Here is a 14,034-nt window from a genome sequence, read left to right as displayed (position 1 = left end):
GACAGAGATATGCATAAACACAAAGGAAAGACCATGTGAAAAGGTCACATGAGGTGAGGACACAGTCAAAAGGTAGCCAACTTCAAGCCAAGGAGAGAGGCCTCAGGAGAAACCAAACCTGCCTACACCTTGATCTTGGATTTCCAGCCTCCAGAACTGTCAGAAATAAATCTCTGTTGTTTAATCCACCCTGCCCATGGTACTTAGTTAATTCCTGTAAGCACTAAGCCATAGATGCCAAAAATAAAGAAAATTAGGATTAAAATGAAAATAATTTAATAAACTCTCTCCCTGTCTCTTGTGAATCTGTTGAGCAGTGTAGCAATTTGAAGAGCCAGTGGAAAGGGCCAGGCACTTTGATGAACAGAAAGTGACTGTGATGACTCATAGACATTTTGGGTACTGCCCCAAGTGAGGCCAGAGAACCTAGTCAATATGTTTTTAAGGACCCTTGACAAGAAGTTTAGTCACTTAGAAAATGTGAGTTGAACTACTGGCAAAAATGACAGCAAAATTATTAGGAGCTCAAAAAGTGTGCCACATTATTATTGATATAAAAGCACCAAAGATCTCAAAGTACATATAATTTGAAAAATACACTTTCTCTAGAATTTGCAAAATAACCAGTCTCAGTTTTCTTGACTGATCATTAAATGCAGAATCTTATAGACACCACTGAGAGATGGAGTATCCTAATGGGCCTTAAAATTATGTTGATAACATTACATAGTATGTGACTAAAAGAAGCCTACAAGTTATTTCCCTATGAAACCAGCTGGTTTTCTCTGTACCAAAAGCACATTGTGGCTACAATGACACAAACCTCTTGTATTATATCTTATCAAGTTTCCTCAATTTGGTGATTACAGCATTTCCCTACAAGACTTAAGTTTTCTATCATTTGCTTATGTGGCCTTTGGCAACTTGCAGGTGTATGCTCGGAAAGAAGTGGCATGTTCCCAAGATGACAAAAAAACCTGCTGTTCTAAAAATTCTGGGATTCAGGAGCAAGCCAGGCAATGCGAGATGGTTTCTGCCTATTTCTGGGATGTATTACACAGCCGACCTGCCACTGGGGCTGATGGTTTTGCCTGTTAACAGCTGCTGAGCACATCCGCCAAAGAGAGGAGGAGGCACAGAAAAGCTGCGAGATTCGCCTGGGGCCCGTGTGCCTACACTCATAGCTCAGGAAACAGGCCTACTGAAGTAGAAACTGAGAGCTGATGCAAGGCTAGTCATCAGTGCATGTCCTCTGAATGCCAACTGTGAACCCAGCACTCCCACCCTACCTGTGGATGTGATGTTCTGTGCTGCCGTGGAGAACAGAAGGGTGTCTACAGATTAGCCAGCTTTATCTTTACCCACATGTTTGACAAAAATACAAAAGATTTCAATCATATCTGTTCTGTGAGTGATTTTAAGGCATTATGCACTCAGATTTTAATTCAACTAATAGCTTTAGAGCATCTCTGTTCATTAGGAATATATGCAAGCTGCATGTGTCATTTAAAAATTTCCAGATGCCACATTTAAAAAGCAAGAAGTTCTAGGTCAGATTAATTTTTTTTTTTATTTTTTTTTTTGAGATAGAGTCCCACTCTGTCACTCTGGGTAGAGTGCGGTGGTGTCATCATAGCTCACAGCAACCTTAAACTCCTAGGCTCAAGCGATCCTCCTGCCTCAGCCTCACAAGTAGCTGGGACTACAAGTGCCCGCCATTATGCCTGGCTAATTTTTCTATTTTTAGTAAAGACAGGGTCTCACTCTTCCTCGGGCTGGTCTTGAACCCTGACCTCAAGTAATCCTCTCGCCTCAGCCTCCCAAGTATCTGGGACTACAGGCTTGTGTCACCATACCTGGCTAGATAAATTTTGATAATACATTTTATCAGGTATATATACATTGAGTTGCAATGTATCCAGAATATTATCATTTCAACGTGTGACCAATATTAAGAAAAATTAATGAAATATTTACCTTCATTTTTGTACTAAGTCTTCTAAATCTGATGTGTTTTCACAGTCCATCATGATTTGGGTGCTAACTTTTAATCCAAAATGCTTGATCTGTATTTATATTTCATAAAATTTATAGTTGAAAGGGTAGATTCACCCTTTTCAATAAATGGTGCTGGGAAAACTGGATAGCCACCTGTAGAAGGCTAAAACAGGACCCACACCTTTCACCTCTCACAAAAATCAACTCACACTGGATAACAGACTTAAACCTAAGGTATGAAACTATTAGAATTCTAGAGGAAAAAGTTGGAAACACTCTCCTAGACATCGGCCTAGGCAAAGAGTTTATGAAGAAGTCCCCAAAGGCAATCACAGCAGCAACAAAAATAAATAAATGGGACATGATCAAACTACAAAGCTTCTGCACAGCCAAAGAAATAGTCATGAAAGTAAACAGACAACCTACAGAATGGGAGAAAATTTTTGTATCCTATGCATCCGATAAGGGACTGATAACTAGAATATACTTAGAACTCATGAAAATCAGGAAGAAAAAATCAAATAACCTCATTAAAAAGTGGGCAAAGGACTTGAACACAAACTTTTCTAAAGAAGACAGAAGAATGGCCAACAAACATGAAAAAATGCTCAACATCTCTAATCATCAGGGAAATGTAAATCAAAACCACAATGAGATACCACTTAACTCCAGTGAGAATGGCCTTTATCAAAAAGCCTCCAAACAATAAATCCTGGCATGGATGCGGAGAGAGAGGAACACTCCTACACTGCTGGTGGGACTGCAAACTAGTTCAACCTCTGTGGAAAGCAATATGGAGATACCTTAAAGCGATACAAGTGAATCTACCATTTGATCCAGCAATCCCATTGCTGGGCATCTACCCAAAAGATCTAATGACACTCTACAAAAAAGACACCTGCACTTGAATGTTTATAGCAGCACAATTCATAATTGCAAGGCTGTGGAAACAGCCCAAGTGCCCATCAATCCAAGAGTGGATTAATAAAATGTGGTATATGTATACCATGGAGTACTATTCAGCTCTAAGAAACAATGGTGATATAGCACATCTTATATTTTCCTGGTTAGAGCTGGAACCCATACTATTAAGTGAAGTTTCCCAAGAATGGAAAAACAAGCACCACATATACTCACCAGCAAATTGGTATTAACTGAACAGCACCTAAGTGGTCACATAGGTACTACAGTAATAGGGTATGGGGCAGGTGGGAGGGGGCAGGGGGGCAGGTATATATATACATAATGAGTGAGATGTGCACCGTCTAGGGGATGGTCATGATGGAGACTCAGACTTGTGAGGGGAGGGGGGAAATGGGCATTTATTGAAACCTTAAAATCTGTACCCCCATAATATGCCAAAATAAAAAAATTAAAAAAATAAAAGAATAAAAAAAAATAAACATAAAATAAAAAAATTAAAAAATAAAAAGAAAGGGTAGATTCATTCACATACCCAAGTTGTTCCAAACAATAACTAAGTTATGAAATTTTAAATTTAATTAAGACTAAAAATTCAGCTCCTCAGGTGCACTAGATATATTTCAGGTGCTAAGAACCACATGTGGCTACGGTATGGGATGGCAAGCCACTGAGCATCTACTATGTGCAAGGCGCAAAACAAATGAGTGTCACAACAGTTACTGCAAACATAAGTCAGGCATAATCCTTGTTTTGGGGGGTGGGAGGTAGGGGATGGTATGAATTACAGAAAGGAAAGCATTCCAAGGAGAGAAAAGGGCATAGTGCAAAGCAAGACTGATGGTAAAGCTCACAAACATTTGTGGACTGGCAGTTATGGTTGGGCATATCCCCAGCATGGTGGGAAATGAGGTTAAAAAGAGTAGCTTCAGACAGCACTGCTAATAGCCTCAAACAGCAAGCCAAGGAGTTTGCCCTAAATACATCGTCAGTGGGGAAAGAGTTTCTGTTGAGAAGAATGGATCTGAGCCATGTCTTGGGAAGATTCACTTGGCCTTGATGTAAATGATGGATGGGAAGGGGACAAGCCTGGCAGCTAAAAGACCAATTAGCTGCTGCACTAGCAAAATATTATTTTGTTCAAGCAAAATATAATTTAAAAACTGGTGGAGGTGCTAGGAAAGAAAGAAAATCAGAAATTTAATAAGTGTGTATGTAAGGATCTAGTATTTGCCAATGTAGAGAGGAAATCAAAGAAAGGCAGGAGCATACTAAAATAAGGAGGATAGAAGAAAGGCTGGATGGAGAAAAGTTACTTCTAGTGTATTTGCATATAAACGTTTTAAAAGAAGATTGGAGTATATGTGCATATGGGATAGAGGGGAACCTTTATTTGGGCAGACATGAAAAGAAATCAAAATCTATTTCTAGAGCTGCCAAATTACCAGAATGTACAACTTTCTGAGAAACGAAGTACAGTATACTGGTCCAACAGTGGACAGGCTGAAGAAAGTCAATTATGGTACTATTCATTAGGAAGCAATGCAGCTGTTAAAAATTATTGCTCTTCAATTATATTAAGCGATGTGGGAAACTACTCAAGATACATTCTTAAATGAAAATTTTAAGCTTGGAAGATAGGATTCCAATTTTATTTCAAAAGGATACACACCTACCTGCTGTTGAGCACAGAAAACGTGTGGGTGGACACACGCCATGCTGTTATCACGCACAGGTTATCTCTCGGGAGTGAGAGCTTTTACATTTTATATTTTGCCATTGTTTGAATGTGCTATAGAGAACTTATTTTACTTTTAAAAAGGGAGAGAAAGACAAGGGTAATATGTATTTATACACCCAGAACAATGAAAGGATGTACATCAAAAATTGTCTCTGGGTCATTTTTATTTTCTTATTTATAAATTTTTTTTGTATTCCACGTATATGTGTAATACTTCTATAACCAGAAAATGTCATAAAAGAAATAATCTACTAATATAATACTGATGGTACAATCAATTTTAAATTTCTTTGCAAGGCCAAAGGTTATAGGGTTAGGATGTTCTTTAAAGAGGTTTAGATCCAATTTCTTTTGCTTCTTTGGGGTTCATGCTTACTTTTATTGCTGCTGAGGCTATTTCTACTTTTTTTTTTTAATGATTTCCATTCAATGTGGCCAAAAAGGAAAATCGAGGCCAGACGCAAGGCAAGCTTTCCTGAGAGAAGACAAAAAGCCTCTGTAACCTGTGGAATGAAAACTTCACCAGTAGAACGTGACTCTTTTGTCATGAATGACTTCAATTGCTGGTGGACAGAAATTTTTAACAAGAACAAAGAGCATCAGAGCAATTTCAGTGCTCTGGTTGTCACTCCGGGGCAAGTGCACTGGTAACTTTATATTGCAGTGACGGGAACAAAGAACAAGGTGTCCCATTCACTGTGAGGCTCCTGCAACCAGAGGGTCTCAGGCCCTCGCAGAGCCTTTCACTGATGTGGAAACAAGAAGAAACTCTCAAGGAGTGTGTAAGGGGCTGAGAGCAGGTAAATTATCATCATCCATATAAATAATGGCAGAAAATGGGCGGAAGGGATGAAAAGATGCCATCTGATCATTCACCGATGGAAAGATGTGCACTAAATCAGGGCCTTTTTCTGTCTGACGCTGTTGTTTTTACCGAACCGCTAAGCACCCAAGGAAATACCAGTTGGGTCTTAAAGACAATTTATAGCTGGTTGGCCTCATTGCACCTGGCTGTTTTGACAGCAGGTTTTGTCAGTTTATAGCAGAGATTCTTGTCTACACTATAAGCTGTCACTAATGCAACTAGACCTTTGGAAAAAATGTACCACTCAGAGGCAAATCTCTCTCTTCCACATACCCCTCCCCCTTTTAATGAAAAGCAAAAGCCTCCTGCTGGTGGCAAAGCCTCCTCCTCTTCAGGGGAAATTACATGGCCCTGGCAGTGAGAGGGTCAGCCCCAGCACCACAACCCGAGTGGGGAGCGCCTGCTTCTGGGGAGGGATTAAGGACTCTTTCTTTTCCCTTCCCTCGGGGCAGAGTGCTGCAAACAGCAGCCTTCTTGTTCCAGGCCAGGAAATTCAGGAGCGGGCTCTCTGAGCCCCGGACTCTTCCCTGCTTCAGGCCACACTAAGAATGTCTGGGAGCCTTGTGACAGCCTGGCTCAGGAACAGGAGGCAAAAGGGTTTGGAGAGCGCACCGCCCCCTGCATCCCCATCTGAAAAATGGAAGGGCAAGGCTTGCCTGCTCACAACCACACAAACCTTAACTTGTTTTCCCTGCATTTCTGTACTCAGTGAGTGGTCTGGTCTGGAAGTCACCTTCTTAGAAACCACAGGACCTCATTGTCATATATGTGAGTGGAAAGCGCTGCCTCCCAGAACCAAGGGCTGCCTGGCCCCACGCCTATTTGATTTTATTATTTTTTGTTCCCAGAAGGATTGGGCCAAACAAACAACTTTTAACAGGTGACACGCCTTCCTGAACCTAAGGCCAAACGTCCTTTTTCAGGAACGAGCTAGTGGTGGCTTGTGGCAGACATCCCCCCGCCCCCCGTGTGGTGAAGGACAAAGATGCAAGTGGAGGGGTGGAAAGGTAACAGAGAACAGCCCCCCACCCCCGCCCCTCACCTTTATTTCATGGTTCACAGACATTCACTGACATTCGCACACCCCCAAGGGGAAACTCATGTAACCAGCCATGAAACCAGAAACAAGCAGGCTGAAGGGCTGCTTGCCTGGGCCCAGGGCAGAGTTTCTCACTGCCACGGGGGTCTGCCCCAGACCCCACGGCCCACTACAATGGGCCAGGCCCCATCTGCAGCTGCTCTGATGGTTGCAGGCTGGGAAAACCCCAGACTGCCAGCGTCCTCTAACCACCCATCTGGGATGTCACCCTCAGACTTCTGAGGTCCTAGGCTCTTGCTAAGGTCAGCATTCAAGTTGGTGAGGGGGCCTGGGCTGTCCGATAGGCTTTGGAAGGCAAAGGACCTGGGGTGAGTGGAAGGGAAGAGGAGGCTCCAGGCCAGGCGATTCCCACGAAGCTAGGGCTACCCAGGGAAAAGTTTCTCCCTTAGAGTTGCCCATGGACCAAAATGGAAGAAAGAACAAAATCTCGGGTAGGGGTGAGCCCAGGTGCCTACGACAGAGAAACAAATCTAAACAGGTCATCCAGGTGAGGAGGCCAGTCTGAGGCGGGAACCAGAGCCAGGGAGGCTGTGCAGGGCAGGCAGGCCAGGGAAAGAAGGAACAGAGCCATGGGTACCTTGGGCCAGAGGAAAGCCAGAGCAAACCGGCTCGCCTGTCTGGCTACACCCTAAACGTGGGGAGGAAGGCCAGCTGCTCCCCCCTGGGGGCATTAAACTGTTGCCTGGAGACTCCACCCAAAACACACACCACCCTTTGCGAGACCTCATGTAACACAGCTCAGAGGCTGCTGTCGTGTCCACCTGGAGCACCACAGTCGCTTGCAACGGTGGCCAGAGGCACACCCCTTGATGTCAGGCCGAAATGGCGTGGGAAGATTAGTATTTTCCTGACTTAGGGATACTCCACCTCAGTACGATAACTACTTTTATATGCATATATTCAGTGCTCATTGTCACGACTGATACACGCCAAGTAGCAAACCTTACTATTCTCCACACACTCTCCTAAAGCATTATTTTGAGTGTACCTTTGGTATTCCGGAACTCTCAAGCCAGTCTTGGAAGATGTTTTCAACAGACAAGTCAAGCCTGTAGAAATAAAACAACAAAAAGTAAAGGATTAAAAAGCTACAGAGCACTTGTTACACAGAATACTTCTGACTACGTGGGCACGTCACAGCTGTAGCTGCTTTTTGGAGAAAGGGCAACGTTCTCCTGGGTTCAAGTGCGGAAGGGAACCCAGGCACATCAGCATAGCTTCAGAAGAGAAGCTTCATCAATAACATCAGTGACAATATGCACGATGGACCCAAAGAACCACAGGCACACCAGAACAGGTGCTTTTAATGCTTTGAAAGCAAGTTTTTGGTTGGGAAAGCCAGGTTAGGGAGAATAAGGCGTACTTATAGGACACATCAGGCATGACTGCTTCCTGGAGAGTGGTGAAGCAAAGTGGAATCTGAACATTGTAGCATTTAGTGCATCAATCAACACGAAATTTGTACTTGATAGTAACAAGGGGCTACAATGAGTCAACCCACCCCCCAACCCCCCACCCCCGCCAAAAAAAACAAAAACAAACCATGAGACCACAGAGAGGCTCAGATACATGGAATCAGTGTGGCTTCCCTTGTCTGTTTTCAAGCAGGCCACATTCTGCTTTAGTTGAAGTATTAAGATTGGTTGTTATGTCTGATCTCGAGTCAGTTGAAATTCTTTTGCTTTCATGCCCTGCTGACTTGACTACTCCTTAAAATTACCAAGTATCCGAAATTTTGAGGGTCAACAGTCTTTAGGTGGTGTCTTCCTGTCTTCCTTGGTTAATGCAGTTTAAAGCAAACCCATCCTCCACCCCCTTCTAGATAACTCCCCATGCCTGGAATCTCCGCTTACATAGAGATCTTCTCAACTTCCTCCCAGACTGAAGCAAGGCCTCCCCCGTGTACCTAATACCCATCCCACTCCCTGTACTCTGCGTCACGGCATCTATCACAGCTTGTGACTGAGAGTTACTTGATTACCGCACTCTTACTGTTTCCTCACTGGATCAAAGCTCTCTTAGAATAGTTCCTGGTATAAAAGAGGATCCTAGTAGATATTTTTTATTTGAATGAATGAAAACACATAATTTCATTGCAGACTCAATAAAAATTATTCCTTTTTAATGTAATTATTTACCTTTACCAGTAAGATATTTCCAAGTTGTTAAGCTCTGCATCTTTTAAATTTTTATAAATTATATACTACATTATATATACACTTATGTAACTACAAACACTTACCATCTCTCTCCCCTTTGCAACTGTAGAAGTTGTGCAGAAATACAGTGTTATGTGCAATGTTAAGATACGGAAGGCCAAGTGCGCCCCTGACCTGTAGGTGGTGTGGGCCGCGGTGAGAAAGGAGGGGAGAGAGGAGTTGGCTTGGGTGGGGTTAGGGAACAAGGGAAATGACTCATTTTTCTCTTCCTTTTCTTCCTCCCACTGGTCACTGATGTACTTTGTCTTCTTTGGCCAGGACAAAAGCAAAAACTACTTAAGGAGGCAACTGCTGCTATTTCAAAACAGAAAAAGTACAGGGAAGGAAATCAGGGCTTATTCCGAGAAAGTGGTTTGAATTCACGTGAAAGATGATGCCCTCTGTGGGATGAGGCAGAAGGAAAGAGGACAGAAGTGGACAGAGGGAAGACGACTACCTCTCTAGGTGCTCCCGGTTCCCAGAGGCAGTGGGATTACTGGACACGCCTCATAGGGAAGGCCGGTGCCACCATCACTGGGCCTTCCCTCTACTTCTTAGTTGTCATTTAACAGCGTTAATCTCAGCGCGAATAGCCAAGGCCCCCCTGTAGGCTGTGAGAGTGTGGAAGCGTGTGTGTGCACACTCGTGCGTGTGCATGGATGTGGGCATGTGTGGTGGAGGTGCAGGGGACCTGAAGAGAGAAAGCAGCTATCAGAGCACCTTCAGCAAGTTCTCTGTTCTTTCCCAAGCTTGATTTACTTGGGAGAAGGGTGGGAGATGCCCTTAATGGGCACTACTGATCTACCAGGAGGAGGAAAGTGGGGCTGACTGACCACTTAGAGCTGCCGCCTCCAACCCCAGGGCTGCTGATCAGTGCCAGTCCGTGGCCTGTTGGGGGCTGGGCTGTGGGGCAGGAGGTGGGTGGTGGGTGGGTGAGCCAGGCTTCATCTGTATCTGCGGCCACTCCCCATAACTCGCATCACCACGCAGGCTCTGCCTCCTGTCAGATCAGTGGCGACACTGGACTCTCACAGGAGCACAAACCCTACCGTGGACTGTGCATGCCACGGGAGGATCTGGGTCGTGCACTCCTGGTGAGGGTCTGACGCCTGATGGATGATCTGGGCTGGAGCTGGGGCAGTGGAAAATAAACCGACTGCGAGTTTCCTTGGGCACAGGGAGGAAACTGTCCTTCACTGGCTTCCTTTTCAGCCAGGGAGGGACATTCCTCTCTGTGCCTGGAAGCCTGGGGCCAAAGCTCCTGCTTCCCATCCCTCGAGGACCCTCAGGAAAGGCAGAGTGAGAGGCGGGCTTTGGAACTGTGCCGGGGAAACGGGTCTTTGCCTTTCCCAGTGAGACTCTGGAGAAGATGACGCAGACCGCAGGAAGGATTTAGGAAGAGCAGTCGTGACGACCAAAAAGGGAAAGCACGCCATATCCACGAGGGAAGGCAAGGAACCGGGATCAGATCTCCTAAAGAAGACAAGTCTGAGAAGTGACTTAACTGCCATTTTTGAGCGATTTCACAAGAGATGGTGAACTGCTGTTGTGCATCAGCATGGAGGAGGGAGTATGAGGACGCGGACATAAATTTCCTGTGGGAATTTGTGCTCAAAGACACTTCTCTAGGTGGGTCAGGGAGGAGGGGCTGGGTAGCTGAGTTCTGGAATGTTACTGAGTGAGGCCCAAAGTCTGCACCAGAGAAGACTGAAGAACAGGCAGACTTCTCCAGGTGGCCAACGTTTGGTGGATGCGCCCTGGGCACAGGAAGGCTGACATGGGAAAACCCAGGGAGCAACTGTCCTTTGGGACAAGTGACAGACACCAGGCAGAATGCTACCAGTGCTTGTAGAGATGGTGATTCTTTGGGTGTGGAGGAGGAGCCACCGCTGCAGGTTGGACAGGCAATGGAGGACAACGAGAGGTGCATCAGGAGAGGCTACTTTAGGAAGCCAGGCTTGAACTGTGTTCTGGTGGGGCAGGGCCGACAGAAATGGAGGGGAAGCTCATCCGGGCAAAGAGAGCAGGATTCCCAGCATCATGGTGTGCACACACTGTTCAGTGCAGCTGAGCTGGCCCCCAGAATGAGGGAGGAAGGAAACAGCGTGTGCCATGAGGATCGTGAAGTCCCTGCCACTGGGCCTTGGCTGCATCAAGGAGGCTCAGAAGCATGGCTGCAGAATGACACTGCAAAGAATGGAGGCGAGGAAGCATGACCAAGGGGTCATCAAGCATTAACTTCGGTTCCTAAAAAATATTTTTAAAAGGTACTATATGTATGTGACTTCACCTCCCAAAGAAATTATGAGAAACCAGAATAAAATGTTTAATTTTCAGGGAAGAAACAGACTACGTGTTTTAGGAAAAAAGATAACATGCATGTAGTTTTTGGTGTTTTGATCATAATTATTGAGATGACAGTACAGGTGAATTTTTAGGTCTGGGTTTGGATATATGCAGTGGTAAAGCAAAAAGTTGACTTTTTCAAACCAAGATGCTATGAGTCTAAGCCAATGGTGAATTTTTCCCCTCTAAGATCATGTGGCTTAAATAATCACAACAGACAAGCAGAAGCATTTCCACTTAGCCAGAACCCAGGACTTATAGGAAATTACTCTTCTGCATGTCTGATCACTATGGAAATTGATTTTATACAGATAGCTAAAAGTACACACACCCATGACTGCATGTCCTCCGCATTTGTACTAGTAAGCATGCACAGCCTGCCTCATTACTGAGACCCAGGCCCGAAGGCCACTCCCTCACCCCCATTCCTCCTGGGCATTGCAACAGCAGGTGGTTTTGCCCTCTGACTGGCTGTTCCCTCACTGGACCCCTACATCCTGCGGGGCAACTCTGAGTTTCAGTGGTCTGTCTCCAAGTCCCTCTGAGCTATAAATGTGGTCACACTTAGACACAGCAGGGACAGCAGGGGCGAGAATATGCTGGCCACCCTGTCCTGATGCTGGTTAGAAAAATAAGCTGTGCTTAAAGCTGGGAAAGTGACCAACTTGTATGTCTCTTCGTGATGTTACAAAAATAGAAATAAACACAGACTTGCATGAAAATGGCATTGCACACAACTGTATCTGCTCACTCAGTTGATTTCTGAGATTGGGGCAACAAGGATGGGGAGTTGGTTATTAGCTGTATCTACTACTTGTGCCTATCAACTTGCTGCTGATCAAGAGAAATGTCTTTATCACCCTCAGCTCCTGTCTTCAGCTCCTGAGATCCTAAAGATCAGTCTGTCGGTGCCTCCGAAGGAAGGCACACAGCCCCAGCAACTTTCACAGGAACTAAATGACAGGCATAAAGATCTCTGGAAGTGCAGGTATAGACAGAGGCAAACCAATGGGAACTTCAGAGCTCAGGGTCTGAAACGGAAAATGCCCTTGTTCTAGAATGCAACTTACATTATGTACAGATTTTTAAATTTTAGTTAACTTAAGATTTAAGTTCCCTCTCTGCATGTGGGTGCAAAGTGTGCATCTCAAAGCTTTGCACATGGTAACTTATTTTCTTGATCAAAACAAGTCATTTGTGCTTGGGTAAATAACAAAGATTGCTGAGGTCACATTTATAAATCAAGTATTCTTTAGCTCCACGGGGGAGGAAAAGTATTAGATTAAAACAAACACATGAACATGCGCACACAAACACAATAATTGATGGCAACGAAAGAAGCGGTAGCTGACGAATACTGTGTTGAACACTGGAATGCCGAGCAGGCGAAGTACATTGGGTAAGGTACTCCCCAGTTCATTACTGTCAAACTCTACTGCCATTGTCCCCATCTCTGCCATAGATTCAGCTCTCAAGATCTCTGGACTGAATTGCTCTATTGGTTTCTAACTAGTCTCCTGGCTTCTAGTCCTCCTGGGCTCCATCTCTCCCCGACTCTGCCTCCGTAGAGGAGCCTTTCCAGTCTGCCGACGGCACTCCCATCCTCAAACCCTTCAGCGGTACCCCTGCCTGAAGGCTCAAGGCTGCGGCCGAGGAGACTGTTCTCTGTGTTCCCAGGACTCTGAACCTCCGCTGGGCAATTCCTACACTGAGCCATAATGACCTGTTTCTGTTATGTCCTCGGCAGTAGACTAGGAGCTTCCCAGGGCTGGGCATGGGATTTATTCCTCTTTGTTCCCCAGTGTCCAGCCCAAAGCCTGGGATGGAAGATGCTGAATAAAGAATGTCAAATGAATCAAAGCAAGAGAACAGCACAAAGGCAGTACAACACACGTAGTGCCAGCCCCTGAACACTAACTGACTGGTCTGATCTGAAAAACCCTGCCCTGCTCAGAACAGCTCACGTGCCTGGCAGATGTTCCCGGGGATCAGTTTGCAGCAGGGGCCAAAGATTAGAGGCTTCAAGGGGTAGGTGTGGGGCCTTTGGAGACCAAGATAAAATTGGTACAATATGTTGCATAGGTAATAGGGTAAACAGTCTGTTTTAATAGCTGAACTAGATTCTGAGATTAGTTAGCAGGCAAGATGTGTGAGTTTCAAAATATATTCTGGTATACTTGCTGAAATAGATTCATTGTAGGGCTGAAATCTCCTTAGCTTTTAAGGAGAATTTTTAAAAAGACGCTAAACCTACTAGCTAAAACATGATCCTAACCGGGAGAGGCAGCCCATCAAAATGCATGTGATTGGTATCTGGTGGCCACCATAAAGACAGGTGCTGCTCCTAACTTCCACAATTACAACAAAAGTCTCTTTGTGGACCTGGTATGTAGCCTCAATAAATATTCACAATGATAAAATACAGGTCTTCCTGAGCCCTGTGGCTCAGGGGCTATCCAAATGAATTCCATAACCTTACTAGGAAGAGGATTAAAAGAGAGAAGACCTCCAAAACTAAAGTGCACTTTGTTGCTTCAGTGAAGATTGCTACATTCACGCCCCTAAGAGGTTCTTCTGAATGACTGCATGTCACCACTCAGAAACAAACTTTGGTTAACAGCCTAAGGAGGTAATATACAATTTCTATTAAGTTTCTCTTTTTCTCTGCTTCAATTCCTAAGGAAACTGCTTCGTTCTATGAGAGATCCTGAGAAGTCATTCTGGGGTAGGTACAAAAGAAAAAAGTATCTTGCAAGTAAACTGTCGTTCTTGATCTTAGGAGTAAGGATCACATCTGATGTGATTTTCGCGTGAAGAAAACCCATATGTCTCCTTTACAAAAAAAAAAGGATGGCAAATCTGAAAC

The 14,034-nt window shown here is 44.6% G+C and overlaps 2 protein-coding genes across 10 annotated transcripts in view; one reads left to right on the top strand and one right to left on the bottom strand.

The window, feature by feature from the left end:
• CTSV (cathepsin V) overlaps positions 1-14,034 on the top strand; it is a 551,781-nt gene that overhangs the window by 37,767 nt on the left and 499,980 nt on the right. The gene's annotated exons all lie outside the window — the stretch shown is intronic.
• AOPEP (aminopeptidase O (putative)) overlaps positions 1-14,034 on the bottom strand; it is a 361,112-nt gene that overhangs the window by 102,825 nt on the left and 244,253 nt on the right. For all 9 annotated transcript variants that reach the window (XR_012922069.1, XM_076008542.1, XM_012748180.2 and 6 more), the window contains one exon: positions 7,613-7,673. Coding sequence is in view for 8 of the 9 variants with exons in the window: in XM_076008542.1 (XP_075864657.1) it covers positions 7,613-7,673 (61 nt within the window). In the remaining variant the exon portion in view is untranslated. The remainder of the gene's footprint in view (positions 1-7,612; positions 7,674-14,034) is intronic.

The sequence above is a fragment of the Microcebus murinus genome, chromosome 12 (genome assembly GCF_040939455.1).
Source record: "Microcebus murinus isolate Inina chromosome 12, M.murinus_Inina_mat1.0, whole genome shotgun sequence".
NCBI classification, from domain to species: Eukaryota; Metazoa; Chordata; class Mammalia; order Primates; family Cheirogaleidae; genus Microcebus; species Microcebus murinus.
This window is presented reverse-complemented; position numbering and strand designations above follow the sequence as displayed.